Here is a 24,085-nt window from a genome sequence, read left to right as displayed (position 1 = left end):
AAGTCAGGTAGTGTCCTCTGATTTGTTCTTCTCCTTTAAATATTGTGTTGGCTACTCTGATTCTTTTATCTTTCCAGGTAAACATTAGACTCAGGTTGTTAATATCCACAAACTAGGATTTTTATTGGGACTGTGTTAAATTTACAATCAAGTTGGAAAGAACTGACAAATTGAAAATATTGAGTCTTCCTATTCATGTACATGGAATATCTCTCCAGATATTTAGATATTCCTTGATTTCTTTCATCAGAGTTTTGCAATTTATCACGTATTTTGTTAGATTTATACTTAAGTGGGTTTTTTGGTGCTAATGTATATGATATTGTGTTTTTATTTCAAATTTCAATGTTTCATAGCCAGTATGTAAGAAAGCAATTGACTTCTATATATTAACTTTGTCTCCTGCAACCTTGTTATAATTGCTTATTAGTTCCAAAAGATTTTTTGTTGTTTGGTCTTCCACATTTTTTATATAGGCAATCATGTCATCTGCAAACAAAGATAGTTTTATTTCTTCTTTTCCAATCTATATACTTTTTATTTCCTTTTCTTGTTTTATCGCATCAGCTAGGATTTCCCATACAATGTTGACTAGGAGTGGTGAGAGCAGACATTCTTGCTTTCTTCTTGATGTTAGGGAGAAAACATCTAGTTTTTCACCATTAAGTAATGTGTTAGCTGTAGAGTTTTTGTAGATGTTCTATATCAAGTTGAGAAAGTTCTCTATTCCTAGTTTGCTCAGTTATTTTTTTTTAATCATGAATGGGTGTTAGATTTTGTCAAATGATTTTTCTCCATCTATTGATGTGATCATGTGATTTTTTTTTAGCCTGTTGATATAATGGATTATACTGATTGATTTTTGAATGCTGAAGTAGCCTTGCATACCTGGAATAAATCCCACTTGGTCACAGTGTATAATTCTTTTCATACCTTATTAGATCTGATTTACTAATACTTTGTTGAAAATTTTTACATCTATCTTTATGAGAGCTATGGGTCTATAGGTTTTCCTTTCTTGTAATGTCTTTGTCTAATTTTAGTATTAGAGCAATTGTGGTCTCACAGAATGAGTTAGGAAGTATTGTCTCTGCTTCTATTTTCTGGAAGAGATTGTAGAGAATTGGTATAATTTCTTCCTTAAATGTTTGGTAGAATTCACCAATGAACTCACCTAGGCATGGTACTTTTGGGTTTGGCAGCTTATTAATTTTCTTAATAGATATAGGCCTGTTCACATTGTCTATTTCTCCTTGTGTAAATTTTGGCAGATTGTGTCTTTCTAGGAGTTGGTCCATTTCATCTAGGTTGTCAAATTTGCAGGCATAGAGTTGTTCATAATATTCCTTTACTATCCTTCTAATGCCCATGGGATCAGTAGTGATGCCCCCTCTTCCTTTCTGATATTAGTTGTATCTTCTCTCTTTTTTTCTTAATTAGCCTAGTTAGAGGTATGGATTTTATCGATCTTTTCAAAGCTTTTGGTTTTGTTGATCTTCTCCACTGATGTCCTGTTTTCAATTTCATTGATTTCTGTTCTAGTTTTTATTATTTATTTCTTCTGCTTATTTTGGGTTTAATTTTTTTCTTTTTCTAGTTCCCTAAGGTGGATGCCTAGATTACTGACTTTTTAGATCTATTTTATCTTCTAATACATACATTCAATACTGTAAAATTCCCTCTAAGCACTGTTTTTATTATATTTCACAAAATTTTGATAAGTAGTGTTTTAATCTTCACTTAGTTCAAAATATTTCTGTTTCCCTTGAGATTTATTGCTTGATTCATGTGTTATTTGGAAGTGTGTCAGTCAATGTCCAAATATCTGAGTGATTTTCCAACAATATTTTACTGATTTCTAGTTTAATTCAATTGTGGTCTGAGAACATACTTTGTATGATTTCTGCTTTTAAATCTCTCTTAATGTGTGTCTTATGGCTCATTATATGATCTATCTTGATGAATGTTCCAGGTTAGCTTGAGAAGAATGTGTATTCTGTTGCTGTCAGATGGAACATTTTATAAATGTCAGTTAGATCCCATTGATTGATAGCGCTACTCAGGTCAACTGTATCTTTAAATTTTAAATTCTGCTTACTTGAACTCTCAGTTACTTCAAAGAAGGGTGTTGAAGTCTCCCACTATAACAGTGGATTTGTCTATTTATCTTTTCATTTCCAAAAATCTTTTCCTTTTATATTTTGACACCCAGTTGTTAGGTGCATACAGGTTTTGGATGGTTATGACTTCTTGGATACAAATATATTCTAATTAGAAAGTCAAGAGTAACTGTGTAAGACTGATTCAAGATTTAACAAATCAAATATAAGATGACCTTTCATCTATAACCTCAAAATAATATTCACAATTCCATCGACTGTATACTATGGATAGGAAAAGAGGAGATGTGCCACTGTTTGAATCAACTGGTCCTAAATTTGGAGTGAAGACTTTCTTATGAAACACTTGGAAAGAAGGGATAATGATTCTATCATGATACACAATGCTCTGACAGGTTGCACTGATAGGGTAGCGGCTGGTGCTATTTACAAATAAAAGCATTTTTATTAAATCAACTATTAATTTAAAACTCAGGTTATAAGTGTAAATGATTCATTTATTTTAAAGGTACTTAGAATTAGTTATCACACAGTAATTGCATAAAAGCCTGTACAACCCAGATACACTGGGGGAAAAGCCATCTTAAACTTGGAAAGCTATCTAATGTCTAGAAATGATGACTAACAGTGATGTCTATTGGATACTTCCCCCTAAATACTTGGCTCTTATAAGGAAACTACGCTACCTACTAGTCAATTAATGATAAACATTCACAGAAGACGCTCTAGAAGAGGTATCTGAGGTGTAGAAAATGTGGACTCAGAGGAGCTATAAAACTTGGCTCTCAAGAGAAAGTCCCAGAGATCTAACCATATCACTGCACTGTAATGTAAAGTTAGACAACACCTTATTCATAATTAATTGGAGCTTTCTGAAGGTCTGAATTTCCTAGATTGTCATTTAGAGAACAGAAGCCCAGAGAACGAGTCACTACATCCAATACTAATAAAACTCATATTGAGACTTTGGCTTACACCAAAGATGGAATAAGAGGGGCCAGTTTTACCCTGCCATCTCTAGCAATTCTTCCCCCCACCCCCTGCAAAAAAAAGAAACAAATATATGAAACAACAGTTTTCAAGACACAGACAATCAGGCAATGAAGTGCAGTCATTCCTGAATGATGGAAAACAAATGAAGTGAACCTACAGTAGCCCCAGTATATTGCCTTGAGAGAGTTTCCAGTCTGTGGCACAGGGAAGGTAAAGCCAGGCAGAGCCTGATGGACTCTCTGAGTTGAGGAGATGGAACTGACATCACATAATGATAAACAGGTCAATCCACCAAGAAGACACTACAATTCTAAATGGGTATGCAGCAAACAAGATTTACAAAATGTGTGAAGCAAAAACTGATAGAACTGAAAGGAGAAACAGATGACCCAAAATTATAGCTGGAGACTCCCACACCACTCTCTTAGCAACAGATATAACAACTAGGTAGAAAAATCAGGAAGCATATAGAAGAACTCAACAGCACCATCAACCAACAGGAAACAACTGACATTTATAGAATGTTCCACTCAACAACAGCTGAATATAGATTATTACCAAGTGCCAGTGGAACATACCAAAATAAACCATATCCTGGGCCACAAAACAAACCTCAACAAATTTAAAAGAACTGAAATCATACACTATGTTCTCTGACCACAATGGACTTAAATTAGGACTCAATAACAGGGAGATAACAGGAAAATCTCCAAGCACGTGGAAACTAAACAATATGCTATTAAATAATCCATGGGTCAAAGAGAAAACCTCAAAGGATATAAAAAATAATTTAAACTAAATAAAAATACAATATACCAAAATTTCTGGGACACACCTACAGCTGAGATGAATATTTATAGCACTAAATGCTTACAGTAGAAAAGAGAAAAAGTCTCAAATCAATAATTTAAGCTTGCACCTCAAGAACCTAGAAAAAGAAATGGAAAATAAACCCAAAGCAAGCAAAAGAAAAGAAATAACATATGAATAAAACTCAATGAAATTAAAGACAGAATATAGAGAAAATTAATGAAACAAAAAGCTCACTCTTTGAAAAGATCAATAAAATTGACAAACCTCTAGCAAGGGTGACGAAGAAAAAAAAAAAGAGAAGACACAAATTATCAATATCAAGAATAAAACAAGGGATGTCATTACAGACACTTCAGACAGCAGAAAGATAAGGGGATACTACAAAGAACTCCACATCCATAAATCTGACAACTTAGACAATATGGACCAATTCCTCAAAAAGCACAAACTACTAAAACTCACCCAACATGGAACAGATCATTTGCATAGCCCTACAACTATAAAGAAAATTGATTTGTAATTTAAAAATTCCCTCAAAAGAAATATTGAGGCCCAAATGGTTTCACTAGAGAATTCTACCAAGTATTTAAAGAATTAACACCAATTCTATACAATCTCTTCCAGAAAACAGAAGGGTAACACTTCACAATTCATTCAGTGAGGCCAGCTTTACCCTGATACCCGCCCCCCAAAAAAGAAAGACAGTACAGAAAAAGAAAACTACAGACCAATATCCCTCGAGAATTTAGATTTTTAAATCCTTAACAAAATACTAGCAAATAGGACTTAGCAGTATATAAAAAAGAATTACACACTGTGATCAAGTGGGTTTATTCCAGGGATGCAAAGCTGGTTCGATATTCAAAAATCAATCAACGTAATCCATTACACAAACAGGCTATCAAGAAGAAAAATCACATGATCATATCAACTGATGCAGAAAAAGCATTTGACAAAATTAAACATCCATTCATGACAAAACTACCAGAAAAAGAGCAATAAGGAGGACTTCCTCAACTTGTTTAAAGAACATCTGCAAAAACCAATAGCTAACATTATACTTAACAGTGAAAGACTCCATGCTTTCCTCCCGAAGTCGGGATAAAGGCAAAGATGTCTGCTCTCATCACTTTTATTCAACCTAGTACTGGAAGTTCTGGCCAGTGCAGGAAGGCAAGAAAAGGAAATAAAAGGCATTCAGATTAGAAAGGAAGAAATAAAACTGTCCTTATTTACATAAGACATGATTGTCTGTGTGGAAAATTCCAAGAAAGCTGCACAAAGTCTAGAATTAATAAGTGAGTTTAGCAAGTTCATAGGATACAAGATAAACATACAAAAATCAATTATATTTCAATGAACACACAGAAACAATTTAAAATACAACACCATTTAAAATCACCAAAAAAGAGAAAAATACTAAGGAATAAATCTAACAAAATGTGTACAACACATATGGTAAAAGCTACCAAATATATAAATAATAATTGGAGAGAATACCATGTTCATGATTGGAAGATTCACAGAGTAAAAACATCAATTCTCCTCAAATTGATATACAAGTTTAACATAATTCCTATCAAAATTTCTTGTAGATACAGGCAGATTATTCTAGAATTTATATGAAAATGTAAAGGAACTAGAATAGCTACAAATTTTTTTGAATAAGAAGAAGAGTGGAAGAAAACAATATACCCCATTTCAAGATTAATTATGTAGCTACAGTATCAAGACTCTGTAGTGTTGGCAAAGGGATAGACACATAGATCAGTGGAACAGAACAGAGAACCCAGAAATAGACCTACACAAATATGACCAACTAATCTTTGACAAGGGTGCCAATGCCATTCAACGGAGGAAGAACAGCCTTTTCAACACACTATGCTGGAATAACTAGATATCCATAGGCAAACCCCGCCCCCTCCAAAACCAAAACCAAACCAAAGCTCTAAGTCTCACACCTTACAAAAAGTTAACTCAAAATAGATCATAGACTTAAGTATAAAATGTAAAACTGTAAAACTTTCAGAAAAAAGCATAGGAGAAAATCTTCAGGATAGGGCCAGGCAAAGAGTTCTTAGACTTGACATCAACAGCCTGATCAATCAAATGAAAACTGTTAAATTGGACTTCCTTAAAATTAAAAATTTTGCCCCATGTAAGACTTTGTTAAGAGGTTAAAAAGACAAGCTACACACTGGGAGAAAATATTTTCAAACCACATATCTGACAGAGGACTAGTAGTTAAAACGTAGAATACACCTATCAAAATGGCTAGAATTTTTTTTTTAAGTGACAATACCAAATGTTGGTGAGGATGTGAAGAAACTGGATCACTCATACATTGCTGGCAGGAACATAAAGTGGTACAGTTACTCTGGAAAACAGTATGGCAGTTTCTTTAAAAACTAAATATGCACTTAGCATACAACCCAGCAACTGTGCTCTTGGCATTTATTCCAGAGAAGTAAAATTTATGTTAACACAAATATCTACATACAGGTGTTTGTATCAACTTCATTTGTAATAGCCAAAAACTAGAAACAAAACAGGTATCCTTCAATGGGTGAGGTTAAACAAACTGTGTTACATTCATACCATGGAATACTAAACCATAAAAAGGGGCAAACTCTTGATATACACGTTACACTGAATAAAAAATGGTAATCCCAAGAGATTACATACTGAATGATTCCATTTATACAGCATTCTTGAATTGACAAAATCATAGAAATGGACAATAGATTAGTGGTTGCAAGGGGTTAAGGAGGAATTTGAGTAGCAGAGAGTGGGTGTAGCTACAATAAAAGGGCAACATGAGGAGTCTTTGAGGTGAAGCAAATGTTCTGTATCTTGACTGTGTAAATGTTAAATCCTGGTTGATATTTTACTACAGTTTTGCAAACTATTGGGGAAAACTGGATAAAGGGCACATGGGTCTTCTCTACATAACTTCTTACAACTGCATGTGAGTCTACAATTGTCTCAAAATAAAAAGTTTTATAAAAAGCAACTATATGTTTCCTACCAAAGCCACAATTTAAATATAAAGCCACAATTAGGTTAAAAGTGAAAGGACAGAAAAAGATATACCATTCTAACATTAGTCAAAAGATAGCTATTTTTTTCCACTCTATCTTGGATTAGCTATTTTACTGTAAGAAAAAGTAGATTTCAGAGAAAAGGATATTACCAGGGATAAAGATGGTTATTTCAGAAGATAAATAGGTCATTAATCATTAGAACATAAAAATCTTAAATATGTATGCCCCTAATAATGGAACTTCAAAATAAACAAAGCAAAAATTGATAAAGTTGCAAGGAACAATAAACAAATCCACAATTATGGTTAGAGACTTTAATACCTCTCTTTTAATAACTGATAGAATAAGTATACATAAAATTAGCACAGATATAGCTGACTTGACATATATTATCAATCAACTTGACCTAACTGACATTTGTAGAACAAGCACCAAACAAGAGAAGAAGGGACTTCCCTGGTGGTGCAGTGGTTAAGAATCCACCTGCCAATGCAGGGGACATGGGTTTGAGCCCTGGTCCGGGAAGATCCCACATGCCGCTGAGCAACTAAGCAAGTGTGCAACAACTACTGAGCCTGCGCTCCAGAGCCCGCGAGCCACAACTACTGAGCCCACGTGCCACAACTACTGAAGCCTGTGTGCCTAGAGCACGTGCTCCACAACAAGAGAAGCCACTGCAATGAGAAGCCTGTGCACCGCAATGAAGAGTAGCCCCCGCTCACCACAACTAGAGAAAGCCCATGTGCAGCAACGAAGACCCAACGCAGCCAAAAATAAAAAAAACAAACAAACAAGAGAAGAATACATATTCTTTTCACATGCACATGAAACATTTACCAATATAGATCATATTCTAGACCATAAAACTAATCTTAATAAAAGGATTCGAGTCATAATACAAAATATCAATATGTCCCCGACTGTAATACAACTAATTAGAAACCAATAGAAAAATATTTGGAAAGTTCCCAAATATGTGAAAACTAAATGTCACACTTCTAAACAATCCACGAGTCAAAGAAGAAATCAAAACGAAAATTAGAAAATAGTTTTAATTGAATAAAAATGAAACAACAGCAAATGAGAAACTGAGCTAATGCTAAAGCAGTACTTAGGAAGAAATTTATAGCACTGAATGCCTATATTAAAAAGTAAGAAAAGTCTCGAAACAATGACCTCATCTTTCATCTTAAGGAACCAGAAAAAGAAGAGCAAGTTAAATCCAAACTAGACACAAGAAGCAAATAAAGATCAAAGCAGAAATCAATGAAATAGAAAGTATAGAAACAACAGAGAAAGTCATTGGAATCAAAAGCTGGTTCTTTGAGAGTATATCAATAAAACTGATAAGCTTTTAGCCTGACTGAGAGAGAAGATATAAATTAGCAATATCAGAAATGAGAGAGGTAACATCACTGTGGATTCCACAGATAATAAATGGATAATAAGGAAATTTTATAAACACTGTTATCCCTCTGAATTTGACAACTAAGGTGAAATTCCTTAGAAGACACAAACTACTAAAGCTCACTCCAAAAGAAACAGATAACCTGAACAAACCTGTATCTATTAAAGAGATGGAATTTGTAGTTAAAAATCTTCCCATGAAGAAATATTCAGGATGATAATTTACAGATGAATTAAACCAAATATTAAAAAGGCAATAATGACAATTCAAACAAACTTTTCCAGAACACTGAAGAGGAAAGAATATTCCCCAACTCATACTATGAGGCCAGCATTGCACTGATACCCAAACAAGACAAAGACGTTACAAGAAAACTACAGACCAATATCCTTCATGAATATAGATGTAAAAATTATAAACAAAATATTAGCCAAATGAATGCAACAATATATAAAAAAGATAAACTAAATCATCATGATGAAGTAGATTTCATCCCAGGAATGCAGGGTTGGGTTAACGTTAGATAATCAACCAATATAATTCATCATATTAATAAACTAAAAAAATCATCTCGATAGACATAGAAAAAACATCTGACATAATCCAACATCCATTCCTGATTAAAAACCAAAACAAAATGAAACTATGAATAAAACAGAACTTCAACCTGACACAGAACTGCAAAAAAACCTACAGCTAACATCACACTTAATGGTAAAAGACTAAATTCTGTCCCTCTAAGATCATGAAAAAGACAAAGAGGTCTGCCTACATCACTTCTATTTAACCTCAGACTGGGGACTGTAGCCATTGCAATAAAGCAAGAAAAATAAGTAAAATATATCCAGATTAGAATGGAAAAAGTGTCTTTATTCACAGATGGCATGATTGTCTATATAGAAAAGCCAAAGGAATATACAAGAAACCTATTAGAACTAATAAGTGTGTTTAGGAAAGTTGCAGTATACAAGATCAATATACAAATTTTTATTTTTATATACTAGCAATGAACAATCAGCAGTTGAAATTTAAAATAATACCATTAACAAAGCCATTATATATGAACTACTTATGGACAATTTTGACAAAAGATACAGAAGATCCATATGCTAAAAACTACAAAACATTGCAGAAAATTTTAAAGATTGAAAGGGGTTTACCTTGTTCATGAGTCTGAAGACTCACTAATGATAAGAGGTCTTTTATTTCTAAATTAAGCTGTAAATTCAAGGCCAATCAAAACCTTAGCAGACTTTTTGTTGGAATTGACATACTGACTCTAAAATTCATACAAAGATGCAAAGACTTAGAATAGTCAAAATAATTTGGGAACAGTAGAACAAAGCTGGAAGATTGAAACTACCTGATTTCAAGACTATAATAAAGCTACAGTAATCAAAACAGTGTGATAGACGGATCAATGGAACAGTATAGAGTTCTGAAATAGACTCACACATAGGAAAAACTGATTTGTGACAATAGTGAAAAGGCAATTCAGTGGTGCTTTTTTTTTTTTTCAACAAATGGTGTCAGGATAATTGAATACCCCTGTTAAAAAATGAAATTTAACCCATACCCCTACCCACATACAAAAATTAACTCAAAATGTGTCGTAAACCTAAATATAAAACCTAAAATTTCTGGAGGGAATCTGCAACCTTGCAAAGATTTCCTAGATAAGACACCAAACTCAACCCATAAAAGAACAAATGGGCAAATTGGACTAAATAAAATTTAAATCTTCTACTCCTGAAAAGATACAGCTAGAAGAATGAAAAGCTAAGCTACAGACTGGAAGAAAATATTTGCAAAACGCACATCTGATAAAAGACTTTTATCATGAATATATATCCTAAAACTAAGGGAGCTGTAATACTCCGTGGGGTTTCTGCTATGGTGGCAGTAGGGAGTAGAGCTAGAGGTATAATTATAAACTTGAGATTTTGGAGAAATTTTGAGCTCAGAAATTAGGACAGTTTAGGCTTGTCACCTGGGAGTCTGTGTTCAGAATGCAGGGTGAGGGGTACTTCTATTTTGGAGGAATTAGATAAATGAAACAGGAAAGCAGTTAAGTTGGGTTTGGAGTGGGTGTGGGTAGAACAGTAATGAAATGGGATTGTGGAACAGACCTGGTTTCTCAGTAACTAAGGGAAATGAGAGTACTTGTTCATAGCATGGATTCAAAACTAAAAGAAATAAGCACAATATTAGATCAAAAAAATTGCAGGGGAAACCAAAAGATATGGGCAAATTCTAAAATTCTACTTTATTTTTTAATCATGTAGCACATGTAGATGCCTGTGCACCTATAACCTGAATAACCACTGACAGAGAACCTTATTCAATTTTATAAAACGTGGCTTAGCCCTACAAATAAGTCAAAACTTATTCACATGTGACACTTACTCCTTTCACAAAATGCTGACCACATTTTTCTAGAATATTATTCAATTTTCAATGGTTTTTTCAATTCTTGTTATTAAAATAGAGAAAGAATATCTTTTGGATACTATTCTTCCCTTAACACTTTGTAAATTCTCATTGCCTTAAGGAGGCCTTTAAAAGAAGGGCTTTGCGGGCAGCTGCATTACATGAGAAAATAAAGGGGTGGGAGAGGCTGAGACTGGAATAAGAGCAAAAAACTACTGAACATGTAATCGACAGAGAGAATGTGTTATGACTATTTGAAACCACTATTTCTATGTACAAAAATTCAGGGGGGGGCCCTCCTAGTTTCTACCATGAAATTCCTCCAGGTAGCAATATAGTTTTAAGTGATGGACAGAGAATGAGAGCACAACAGGAATAAGGGTGCTAAACAGAAAGATCAGGGAGGGAACTTCCCTAGTGGTCCAGTGGTTAAGACTCCACGCTTCCAATGCAGTGGGCGTGAGTTTGATCCCTGGTCTGGGAACTAAGATCCCACATGCTGCACGGCACAGCTTAAAAAATAAATAAATAAAAATAAAAATACAGGGGAGAAGTTCTGCTCTTAGACACTTGCTCCAGGAAGAGAAAACTCTTTTCCCCTAAAGAAGAGAAATAGGATAAAAGTGGTTTGACAGCCCTCTCTCTGGGGGATTACTATGCGGAATGCTTTTTACCAATTCAAGCATATTAAAACCAAAATCAATTTGTCTCCCAGACACCTATTTTCATAAATTCTACTATAAAACAATGTTGATAACTTTGTAATGTAACATTACAGCAATACTTAGAATATTATATTAAGTGGATGTACATATATATTTTTCATGCATGTCTTTTCAGTGGCAGTGGTTTTCATCTTCTGGCTTTGTGTGTGTTTGTGTGTGTGTGTGTGTGTGTGTGTGTGTGTGTGTGTGGGGTCATCTCAAGCTGTCACTGGACATTTCCACTTGACTTTTTTTGATACCTCCAACTTAATTTCAACCTTAACCTTTTGATCTCCAACTTAACCTATTTGAACAAAACATCTACTGACTTTCCTTAACTCCCTTTACTTGTGCCTCTCCCTCATCTGCTTAGGTATCTAGTCACTCCATTTTGTTAATCCTTCCTTTGTAATTTCTCTCATTCATTTCTTTTTTCTTTTTTATGGTGATCCTCTATTCAGGGCTTTTCAATCTTGTGTTTATATCACAAATCTTCAAATTGGTCTTTCTTTTCAGAGCATGAGATGGAGTGGAGACTGGATAAAGGCATGATTTTACTGCCTCCAGACATGCCAAGTATGCTCACACAAAGGAAGTTCAGGAAGGGTAAGTTCAGACCAACCTAGGTGAGATACTTTGGGGTGGGGTGGGCAGAGGAGTCACAGAAGAATTGCTGAAATCCTTACTCCTTGGAAACCGGAGCTGGAGTTGGAGATGCTTACTGCCAGGCAGGGTGAGGAGAGCTGAGTGAACTGAGGCAAGGAGGTCAGAGGTACAAATCAGGGATTGAGGTTGTAATTCCTGGTCCTTGGTACATGTAAGGTCAGAGTAGGGTCAACCCTTCTTGATACTCTGCCCTTAATGTTTGTTTCACTTATTTATGCTTCCACTAGAAGTACTATAAGTTTGTTGAGGACAGATACTTTTCTTATAACTTATGTGAGGAACACAATATTTTATGGGACTAGTATTGCTGCTATTACAGATATTATTTGAATATTCTTTATTTAAGAGTAAAATCTTTCAGCTCCTCTTTGAGGCCCTTAATTTCCATCCAGATTCTCTTTGGAGCTGTTTATTTAGTCATTAATGGTTCCTTGAATGAAATCACTTACCTTAGAGTTCATAGGATTTCCTCTTCAGGAAAGAAGATACCAAAAGATACCATCTTCAGGAAAAAGATGTGTCCTAAATATGAAGAATTCAACAATGTTGCCATGAAATACTACAGATTTTCTTTTTCAAGTTTGTGTTTGAAAGCATAATGGGTGACTTATTTTTCTTAGCATTTAAAAAAGAAAAAATCTGGACTCATTTGGCCATGAAACAAACATCTTTGTGTCTCAAGATCATCTCTTAATTTCTCATTTTAATTTCCCTCACAATCTTGTGAGTTGCTATAATATTTTATGGTATTTTAGTTGATATAAAATATTATTATGGCCTCCTTACCAATACCAGTTTGAACTTTAATATTGACCATTCTTAGCAGTTCTTTTCTATTTCCAAAACAAAAAGCATTTTTGAAAGAAAAATTCAAATAAAAATTTCATTTTTGTTTCAAGTAATCTAGTTTTGCTACAAATAAGTGGCTCTGAAGACCCTCCTAATAAGTTTCTCAGTTACTTGCTTAGCTGTTAGTCTGCTGAGGCTGGATGTACATATGTTCCAAAAGCCAGTTTACGCCTGAAGTTCACTCTGTAGTCGATTACTCTTCGGCCCATGTATCATAAGAATTTAGACATTAAACCTCAAGGTAGGGGATAATATTATATAGAAACATAGCCAAATGAGCTTTGTTTCAAATCCGAGACAGAAATCCATCAAACCATCTATTCATCAATATTTTCTTAATACCACATTATAGCTATTAGATCAAATCAAATGTGGAATAACAAGATAAAAAAATTTTAACCCTAATTTGTTTTCGGTCCTTGAACTCTTGACTACCCACTGACTGCTTCTTCACTGTTAATTTTAAATTATATGAAACACTAAGCATTGAATGAGCATTCAGGAAATGTGGTTGTGAGGCCCTGCACTACAGATAATTTTCTGGATGATCTTGGGTGAGTCATTTAATCTCTCCAGTTCTTTTTTTTTATTTCATTTTTTTATACAGCAGGTTCTTATTCGTCATCAATTTTATACACATCAGTGTATACATGTCAATCCCAATTGCACAATTCATCACCCCCCCCACCCCCCTGTCTCTCCAGTTCTTCATCTCTTCACCTAAAAATGAGGAACTTGGAGTGTTAGATTATTTCTAAGCTTCCTTTGACTCAAAAAGCCTATGAGTCTATTCTTCAAGAAATTTTAATTAATTAGAGCTGACCTCTTGAAATTAACATCATTAATTGAAGGAACCTAACTGAATTTCATTTCTTTCTATGACAAAATTGGACACAGTGATACTAAGTACCATCAAGAGGGCAGTGGGGAGTTACACTTACCTCTAATATTTTCTACTGATTCAAGTGGGAATGCCAAGGTATTCTTGCTTCCAGTCTGATTCAACCTTAATAAAACACAGGACTCTTTTTTAGTAAAAGAATTGATTCTTGGGTTAAATCAACGTGTGGATTAGTGGATCATTGTCAGAGACTGACTTCTTAGTGCTCTATTCTTGGCCTGTTGCCCTTTTAAACATTTTTGTTAGTGATCTGAAGGAAACATTTTCCAAATCAAACTTGGGAGAAATATCTAATATATTAAGGCAACAGAGTCAGATTTCAGAAGAATCTCAATGAGACTTTAAAAAATAGGCCAAAAGCACGAAGATAGACATTCACAAGGGACAAAGGTTAAGTCCGATACTTGGTTCCAAAAACATCAGCTATCCAAATAGAGAAAGGAGAAGAACTAGTCTGACAGTATTTGCATCTTCCCCTCTCCTTTCCTTTCCCCCCACCTCGCATTCTAGCTCAACGAAGCCCCACGCGGAGCTGGAGCTGACGGCACTGCACAAAGTCTTAAAACGTGAGTACATGCTTGACCTGCATCAGCAATAGTGTTCAGATCAAAGAGAGAAAGTGCACCCCCTATATCCTCTACAAATCAAGCCTCACCTGCAGATACGGATCAAGTTTGGGGCAACCTACTTAAGGCCATGATGAATCATTCTTGATACACGCCGAGTTGGCTATTGTGCATAAGTAATTTGAAGCCAAGTCATATATAGAGTGCTTGAAGGTCTAGGGAGTCTGGTTTGGAGAGGCGTAAACGCAGGAAGGACGAGCACCTTTTAGCAGAAAGCAGGGTGAGGGAAAACTGCCACCGACTGCAGTTGGCTGGCTGCTCGCCTAATGAGGAAGTGCGAAGGCGTGGCCCCCCCAGCGTGCCGGGTTGGCCTAGAACGCCGGAAGGGGCGGGGCGGACCCGAGCGCCGTCGGAAGTGGCCTGCGGGACGCCTTGCTTGCGGTCAGGCCTACGCGCGTTCCGTGGGCCCAGCGCGATGGTGACGTTCCGTGACGCGTCAGTGGTTGCCGGCGCACGGTGTGGGCGTTCGGAGTCGGCGGCTCCTCTCTTCGAAGCACCTCTGCTCGGGAGCGGGCGGCTGCGACTGCACCTTGGGCAGCCGTCCGGGCCGAGAACCATGAGCCCCGGGGGCGCAGGCTGCTCCGCCGGGCTGCTGCTGACAGTCGGCTGGCTGCTCCTGGCGGGCCTCCAGTCAACGTACGGGATCAACATCACCGCGGTCCAGGATCCCAGCTTGGCCAACGAGGGCGAGGGCGAGGACGAGGGCGAGAACGAGGGCGAGGAGGAGGCTGAAAACGACAGCGAGGCCGAGAACGAGCCCCAGGCTGAGGCCGAGGAGGATGGTGAGTGTGGGAGTCTCCGTGGCGGGGACCCGCAGGCACCCCTTGAGGGTCAAGCCTTCCCTGCTCCTTGAGGACGATGAGAACTATCCAAGTTAACATCTGTAGAGCTCGCTCTCGAAACCAACCCCAAATTTATACATTATCGCACACCTCATGGCCTTAAAAAAAAGCTGTGCTAATTCTCCAAGACCAGAGCAAGATAAACGAGCACATGTATAGAAATTGCTACAGAAATACTGCTAAATATTGCTCTGAACAAGGGAATAGATGCTTATTTTTTTAAGCATCAGAGAGTAGCTTCCCACCACGGGGACCGATTTTCATTTCCCTTGCAGTTATGTGTTTTCCTTTCCATTGCAGTTTTTTTTTTTTTTTTTTTTCTTGAAGTTCCAAATTGCCTGAGGTCTTCCTCCTTTTCACATGTGCACTTTGGGTTAGAACTCAAGGGAGTTCCGAATTCCCCTCACGGTGACACGTCTAGATAGACCAAGATGCTGACAGAATTCCCCGGAAGCCCCGTGTCAGCTTCATGCACCCTCCACCCTTGAGCCCCTCTGCAGTGTGATAGTGTTTTATTTGTAAGTTCAACTTTGAGTCACAAAGGAACGGTGGCAGTAGAAAACACCAATAAAGGGATCCAACTAGAGGCTTTGTTAGATAATATAATAATACATGTTAACCAACGAAGACTGAGCCTGTGTTTGATACATAAATTTGCCTTATTCTCCTGGCTCACTAAGCAATAAAACTTGACAAGCTGTGGTACATGTTACATTGATTAGTAACTCACGTGCTTGTAGGTAAAAGGTCAGTTGCAGGTTTGCAGCCATCTAAAGGAGAATACTTCCCTTCCCTCCATAAATGACCCAGCTTGAGATTCTTTTAAATATCCTTGGCAGTCTTATGTCTCCTATACGTACAAAGTAGGTGCTGTATTTATCAGCCATTCTTTTATTTCCTGATGACGGATAGTGACCCTCAGCGACATAAAGAAATTGACTATCTGATGTTAATGGTGGAATTGAGGTTTGTACTGCCTTGATAACATTACATTTCAGAGAGCTTGGAGAAGTCCTTGACTTTGGAAATACGAAAAAGAGGACTAGGGTAGAAAAGAACATGTTCTAAAGCATAGTAGCTATTGCTTCTCTCTAGTTTTAAAAGTAATTAACAATTCAAACTGGTCAAGGGATAGTTCTAGCTGTAAATGCTAGAGTTTAGGCTAAACCCAGGTGATGGAGTTATAATGCCTTAGATTCAAATTTGTGTTTCATAATGTACCAGCAGAAGGTATCCAAGCATTTCAAGCAAAAATGTCAATTCAGAATTGATCAGTCATAGTCCAAATTATTTCACAAAGTCAATATTGATTTACTTATATATACATCAATTGTATATTTGCTTGCTGTATATTCAAGGCACTGTATTTGGTGCTTATAAGTATAGAAGTGTTTATGAAAAATTACAATAATCAAAATAGGAAAAAATCTTAGAATTATATGAAATTAATAAGTACAAAATGAATGAAGTGTGAATGAGGTTATGCTATCTTAAGCGTGCTTGTAGGGCTAAACCAGTTACAGAATGCTTGCATGCACGTTATCATGTTTAATTCTTATAATAATCAGATAAGTTCTCCTTTCCAAATTTTGCAGAGGGGTTAAATAGGCCTGACACAGTTGAAGGAATTTGCCCAAACTCAGAATAGCTAATTAGTGGTAGAGTAGCAATTTGGACTCCAGTTTTGATGCATATTCCCATGTAATATTGTTGCCTCAGGACATAATGCCTTTTAAAAATGACCTTCTAGCAACTCATTTAATATTTATTTTTATTGAGCTTCTAGTCCTAATCTGAGTTATGAAGAATTGATTATATACTACAGCTAGTGGAATTCATGTCAAATTTCAGAACAATTAGAAAAAGAGAAGCATGAGATTTAAAACCAACAATATTTAGCTACTCGAATACTTATATATTCCTAGATTATCCTGCTAAATAAAGTGTCAAAATAAATTCTTAGGAATAATTTACCATCTTAACCTGAGAATGAGTAGAACCAATCTATAACATAATTTTAATGAACACTTTGCATAACTACTTCTTTTTGGGTAGAAATAACTCACTCAAATTTTTTTGGAAAACAGAGAATAGAAAAAATTGGGCCCTATAATTGGCAGGCTTTTTTGTGTTTTTCTGACCTCCTATATAACTTTAACTCACCATGTATTACACTGATGAAAAACAGTATTTTTAAATTATGTACAAGGTTTAAATATAAATCTTTGTAAGTTATTTCCTAATTTAATTCTTCAAAGGTTTAGTTTTCTTTTGATTTAAACAGTAATAGAAGATGTACTAGGAATGACATTGCCTTTCTGATTTAATAAAACTTTAAAAATGTCTGCTTTCCATATGATAAGTGCTTGTATCCTCCATCCCCAAGTAAGAGTTCTTCACTTAGAAAAGTTTTCCTATGATTAAATAATGTATTTTTGCATTTATGTTTAGTTTCAAATAGGACAGTAGTCAAAGAAGTAGAATTTGGGATGTGCACCGTTACATGCGGTAAGTAGCATAGAGCAGATAAATAACATTGTATTGAGGCGGGGGGGGGGGTAAAAACAATGTGTACTCTCATTCATCTCTCACTGATTTCTATTTCTAATATCTATGATTTACACACAAAACTCAAACTGGTTGCTATACAAGGTAGGATATTTTCAGTTCATAACCTCTAAGTCTTACTTTAAGCCAACTCCCTATATGTATATTTTTGGGGGGGAGGGGCACATAAACTGCTTTCACCAAAGTAAAACTTTATCTCACAGATGTTCAGAAGATGAAAGATCTTCTGATGCATCTCACAGATGTCTTCCACATACTGTGCTGGCAAATCTATCAAGAAATTTACTTTATTTGTAATAATCTATTTTAAATGATACATTTTCCCAATTTATATGTCATGTCTTAGAGAAAAGAGGTATTGGCTTTGTGGGGAAAATAATATTCAAAGACTATGACTTATTTTGATCATTCCTTGAATAGAAATTGGACATAAAAATCTCTTACATGGGGGTGGGATTAAGACTACTCATGCTATAATAGACCAGTGTTTCTCAAACTTAAGTGTTCACCCTAGGTGCCTGAAGGGCTTGTTAAAACATGGATTGCTAGGCCTACTTCAAAATTTCTAACTCACTAGGCCTTTGAAGGGGTCTAAGAATTTGTATTTCTAAACAAGTTCAAAAATGATGCTGTTTTTTAAAAGACCATCTTTTGAGAACCACTATAGACTAGTGTGCTAAGAAGACAGTAGATAATTCACAATGAAATTAAGTTTATTCTAAATAGAACCTGCCTTGGAAAAAAGACAGTGACAGGAGGGAAGGACAAAAAGCAGAGGATAAGAAGACAGAAAGTCCATGCAGATATGGATCAGAACAATATGTACGTTTTTTATTTTTTGGTCAAAAATTGTGCCTGAATTGTTTTTGAGATAGCATTTTTTAAATGATGTTAAAATAGATCTAACATAAAATTTACTACTTTAACAATTTTTTAAATGTACAATTTAGTGAAATTAAGCACATTCACATTGTCATGCAATCATTACCACGATCCACCCCAGAACTTTTTCATCATCCCAAACTGAAACCTCCGCACCAATTCAACAGTAATTCCCCACTCGCCCCAGCCCCTTTCAGCCATTATTGTACTTTCTGTCTCTTGAGATAGTTTGAAACCTGTTTTTTACTTTAACTTCTTAGTGTGTCAGAGTCAGAAAATTAGAGGAATTCTGTGTAATAAACCTGTGTTTATTCATTTGCAAATTACATCTTCTGGCTGCTTACTTGAGAAATTTTCACAGGTAGAGAATTATTTTTATGACATTTCTAGTAATTGATACTGTCCTACTCTATTATTTAAAGATGTGCTTCAGGGACTTCCCTGGTGGCGCAGTGGTTAAGAATCCGCCTGCCAATGCAGGGGACACGAGTTCGAGCCCTGGTCCGGGAGGATCCCACGTGCCACGGAGCAACGGCCCGTGCACCACAACTGCTGAGCCTGCACTCTGGAGCCCGTGAGCCACAACTGCTGAGCCCACGTGCCACAATTACTGAAGCCCGCGTGCCTGGAGCCCATGCTCCGCAATGGGAGAGGCCACTGCAGTGAGAGGCCCCTGTGCCACGGTGAGGAGTGGCCCTCGCTCGCCACAACTAGAGAGGGCCCGCGCGCAGCAACAAAGACCCAAAGCAGCCAAAAATAAAATAAATAAATAAATTTTTTAAAAAAGATGTGCTTCAGAAATTATATATTATATTTGTTTATTCAGCAATTTTTTTTGTTTTCTGTTTTTTTATTTTTGCCTACTATGTTTCAGGTATTGTTATAGGTGCTAGGAATAAAGCAGTGAACAAAGAAGTGGAAACTCTCTGCCTTCAAAGAACATATTTTTTGGTAGGGGCAAAGAGATTAAAAGTGCCTTCGTTTTTTTTTTGTTTTTTTTTAAAAAATTAATTAATTAATGGCTGTGTTGGGTCTTCGTTTCTGTGCGAGGGCTTTCCCTAGTTGCGGCAAGTGGGGGCCACTCTTCATTGTGGTGCGCGGGCCTCTCTTGTTGTGGAGCACAGGCTCCAGACGCGCAGGCTCAGTAATTGTGGCTCACGGGCCTAGTCGTTCCGTGGCATGTGGGATCCTCCCAGACCAGGGCCTGAACCCGTGTCCCCTGCATTGGCAGGCAGATTCTCAACCACTGCACCACCAGGGAAGCCCCAGTGCCTTCGGTTTTTTAAGTAAAAATAAAAGGCACATTTTTCATTTTCACCAAGAACTTTATCGAACAACGTATTCACCCTTTTGCTCCAATACCTTCTGCCATTTTTCAGGCAACTTCATAATTCCATCTTCCCCAAACTTTTTATCTTTTTGAGCAAAGAACTGTTCCAGGTGCCTTTTACAGTGTTCCAGGGAATTGAAATTTTTTCCATTAAGAGAATTTTGTAAAGACCGAAATAAATGGAAATCTGTAGGTGCAACGTCTGGTGAATATGATGGATGAATCAGAACTTCCCAGCCAAATTGTAACAGTTTTTGCCTGGTCATCAAAGAAGCACGCAGTCTTGTGTTATCCTGCTGGAAGATTATGCATTTTCTGTTGACTCATTCTGGACACTTCGTCGAGTGCCACTTTCGGTTGTTCTAATTGGGAGCAGTACTTGTTGGAATTAATCGTTTGGTTTTCCCAAAGGAGCTCATAATAGAGGGCTCCCTTCCAACCCCACCGTATACACAACATCACCTTCTTTGGATGAAGACCAGCCTTTGGTGTGGTTGGTGGTGGTTCATTTTGCTTGCCCCACAGCCTCTTCCGTTCCACATGGTTGCAATGTCCACTTTTCACTGCCTGTCACAATTTGTTTTAAAAATGGAACGTTTTCTTTAAACAAATGTTTTCATTACTTTTCAGTAGAGAATCGCATGCAGAAATATGGTCAAGAAGGTTTTTTTTGCTTAACTTACCTGGAACCCAAACATCAAAGCGATTCACATAACCAAGCTGGTGCCAATGATTTTCAGTGCTTGATTTGGATATTTTTGAGTATGTCAGCTATCTCCTGCATGGTATAACACTAATTCTTCTCAATTACTGTTTCGATTTGATTGCTGTCAACTTCAACTGGTCTACCTGACCGTGGAGCATCGTCCAGTGAGAAATCTCCGGCACGAAACTTCACAAACCACTTTTGACATGTTCAGTCGGTCACAGTACCTTCTCCATACACTGCACAAATCTTTTTGTGCGTTTCAGTTGCAGTTTTACCTTTCTTGAAATAATAAAGCATAATATGCCAAAAATGTTGCTTTTTTTCTTCCATCTTCAATGTTAAAATGGCTACACAAAAATTCACCAATTTTGATGTCTTTTTTTAAATGCACACTGATATGACAGCTGTCACATACTATCTAACAAAATTGTTTCGAATGAAGTTAAAGACAACTAAGTGCTACTAGAGCCATCTTATGGAAAAGATCAAATGACCCTTTTGGCCCACCCAATAATATGTAAAACATGTAATATGTCAGATGGTGATAAGTTCTAAAAAGAAAATAAACCATAAAAGGCAATATTTCATATCTATAATTTTAAGTATTAAGATATCTTTTCAATTTATAACAACTATTTAAAGGAAAAAATGCTTTCGTGAAAATCCTGTTGAACCCCCAAAACAATATTTTAGTAGTCAAAAAGTTTTCTTTTCTTGGAATACACAGGCAGATTTTTAAGTATGGACTTACAGAAAATCTCACATCTACACACATCATTGCGATAAACTGTATCTGGCTAAATAAATAAATGCATAAAATACCTGCTTGGAAAATATGCATTTCAGAATAAGGCTATGCCTCTATAGAAAAGTACCATTCATAAATTCAAGGGGAGCCATTCTGCACCCATTCTTAAGCATCTCTTTTAATCAAAAGAGACCTTTCCCCCTCCAACCTTCCTTCTCTTTATCTTATATGGAGTACTCTCCTTTGTGTCTCAAAGTTTGGTCCACAGACTCGCTACATCAGCATCGACTGAGAGCTTGTTAGAAATGCAGAACCTCAGGACCTACTGCAGACCTACTTACTGAATCAGGATTCACATGTTAGTATGTCTCCAGGTGTTTTGCAAGCACTCTGAAGTTTGAGAACCGCTGTTATAAGCCATCTCTAGACTTCAACTTTCCCTTGCCTTATGAATGGGTTTTATGATTAACATCTTGCAGGGACTGAAAGAGGGAATCTGGTAGAAAGGATATCAAGATGGACTCTTCCTTAGCCTGTGACAACACAGTCTTATCACAGGTTATTTATCACAGGACATGTTCAGCACGTCACTGAACCAGCTTTTATCATTTCCCTCAATTCTGGTGATGGTAGGGCAAACTCAGTGGAGATCTGAGATCAGTCAGTAAAGACGTGATTTCTTGCTATGAAATGTGTGGCAATTCTAATGAGAGTATCTTTTTGGAAATGGAGATTTGGTCATTAGTAGTCTGTCCTGATGTATTTAATACAGGGATTTTTACCAATTTCGATATTAAAAAGCATCATTTATGTTAAAATGTAATTTTTTAATTTCCTCTGCAAGCTCACCCCACCCCACCCCCCAAAAAAAAGTTCCATGGTTAAATAAATTTAGAAGATCCAGTGTACTACTGTATTTCATCAAATCTAAGACTTTCTTGGCTGTGATAATCACATTTTATGCATCTCTAAAAAAGGAAAAATGCTGCCATTCTTGACACGCTGTCAATTCTAAGATGCATTCTGATTTCAAAGATGTTAAAATGTAAAAATTTTACGTCTTAGATCAATGAAAGTTTCCACATAAAAGCACATTAATTTACTAGCATATTAAAAGTTCCCCTAAATTTCTGAGGAAAGAGGTTCCTTTCATTTTAATGTAATGTATAATTTCCAAATGTATATAACCATGGAATCCTTTTTCTTATGGTAACAACCAGAGGAACTAGTGTTTCATGTAACTCGCTTTGGAAAATGCTGTTTTATGAAATAATTCAAAATGAGGGACCTAAAAATATCTAAATGTTATTACCCTGAATTTAGGAATTTAATTTCTGAAATTAGGAGAAAAGTCTCAAAAAGACCTAGGTAGAAAAGTAATGGAACTCTGGAATTATTATTATTATTATTTTTTTAACATTTGCTGATTTCTTTTACCAAAGGTGTTGGTATAAGAGAAGTTATATTAACAAATGGATGCCCTGGCAGTGAATCCAAATGTATCGTACGGGTGGAAGAATGTCGTGGACCAGTCGATTGTGGCTGTGAGTTGGCCTATGTATTGGAGGGAGACTGAGGGGGAAGCATTTACTCTGGGGAAATATCCTTAACCTCAGGTTGCCGTGAGTGGAAGGAGGTGATCAAGTGATATACTGAAAGGAATTCATAAGAAAACTTAAGCTTCCGCTTCTCTAGACAGTTACAACTCTTTCTACTTTTGCTTCACATTTTTTCAGTGATGTGTAAATTTAACATATTCTCTCTAGTACACTGGAACCATATTGCACTCAGGGTCTGTGGTTGAGGCTGTCCTCCAGTGAAACGCTTTTGACACTTTGGTCATGACAGCTTATCAGTAGATTGGTAAACCCTACATTGGGAACCTTGAGAGCCACTCTATACCACCTTTCACTAGTCTGAGATTCCATTATCTTTAAACATGGAAGGGACGGAGTGTATGGGGCGGGAGGGGGATTCTGACCCTAAGCAGTAAATTGGAAGCCACTAGTAGATCTCAAAGTTTAATAGATCACTAAGTAGTTTGCCCTTGCTATCTCTTCTCCACGATTTATTCTGCTGAAGGAACAGACAGGTATGGTGTTTTCTACCTGCCTCTTTTGGCGACTTAACCTTTGATGCCTCTCTGCTCCTCTACAGTCAAACTTTCAGTAATACGTTTGCTAACTTCCAGCATGCAATTGGTTTTAAAGTTGGAAGTGACCTTTAAAAGTAGTATTGTGTATAAAGCAGTTTACAGTGCCCATTGGTATATATGTATTTAATTTTTCTTTTTTTCAGGGGGTAAACCAATTTCAGAAAGTCTTGAAAGTGTTAGGCTAGCATGTGTTCATACATCTCCTGCAAACCGTTTCAAATATATTTGGAGACTTCTAAGGCCAGACCAAGTGAGTAATGAATGTATGTAATTTGGTGCTTTCTAGTGAGTGATAAA

General features: G+C 36.5%; 1 protein-coding gene across 13 annotated transcripts in view; it reads left to right on the top strand.

Annotated features, from left to right (window-relative positions):
* SPACA1 (sperm acrosome associated 1) overlaps nucleotides 1-24,085 on the top strand; it is a 203,611-nt gene that overhangs the window by 171,715 nt on the left and 7,811 nt on the right. For all 13 annotated transcript variants that reach the window (XM_082406000.1, XM_082405998.1, XM_082406004.1 and 10 more), the window contains 5 exons: nucleotides 12,029-12,118; nucleotides 14,439-15,336; nucleotides 17,848-17,904; nucleotides 23,076-23,177; nucleotides 23,932-24,038. In XM_082406000.1, the coding sequence (XP_082262126.1) occupies nucleotides 14,970-15,336; nucleotides 17,848-17,904; nucleotides 23,076-23,177; nucleotides 23,932-24,038 (633 nt within the window). In that variant the 5' untranslated portion in view covers nucleotides 12,029-12,118; nucleotides 14,439-14,969. The remainder of the gene's footprint in view (nucleotides 1-12,028; nucleotides 12,119-14,438; nucleotides 15,337-17,847; nucleotides 17,905-23,075; nucleotides 23,178-23,931; nucleotides 24,039-24,085) is intronic.

This window comes from Balaenoptera borealis (assembly GCF_965194805.1).
Source record: "Balaenoptera borealis genome assembly, chromosome: 9".
NCBI classification, from domain to species: domain Eukaryota; kingdom Metazoa; phylum Chordata; class Mammalia; order Artiodactyla; family Balaenopteridae; genus Balaenoptera; species Balaenoptera borealis.
The sequence above is the reverse complement of the archived record's forward strand: the minus strand, read 5'-3'. Positions and strand labels throughout refer to the sequence as shown.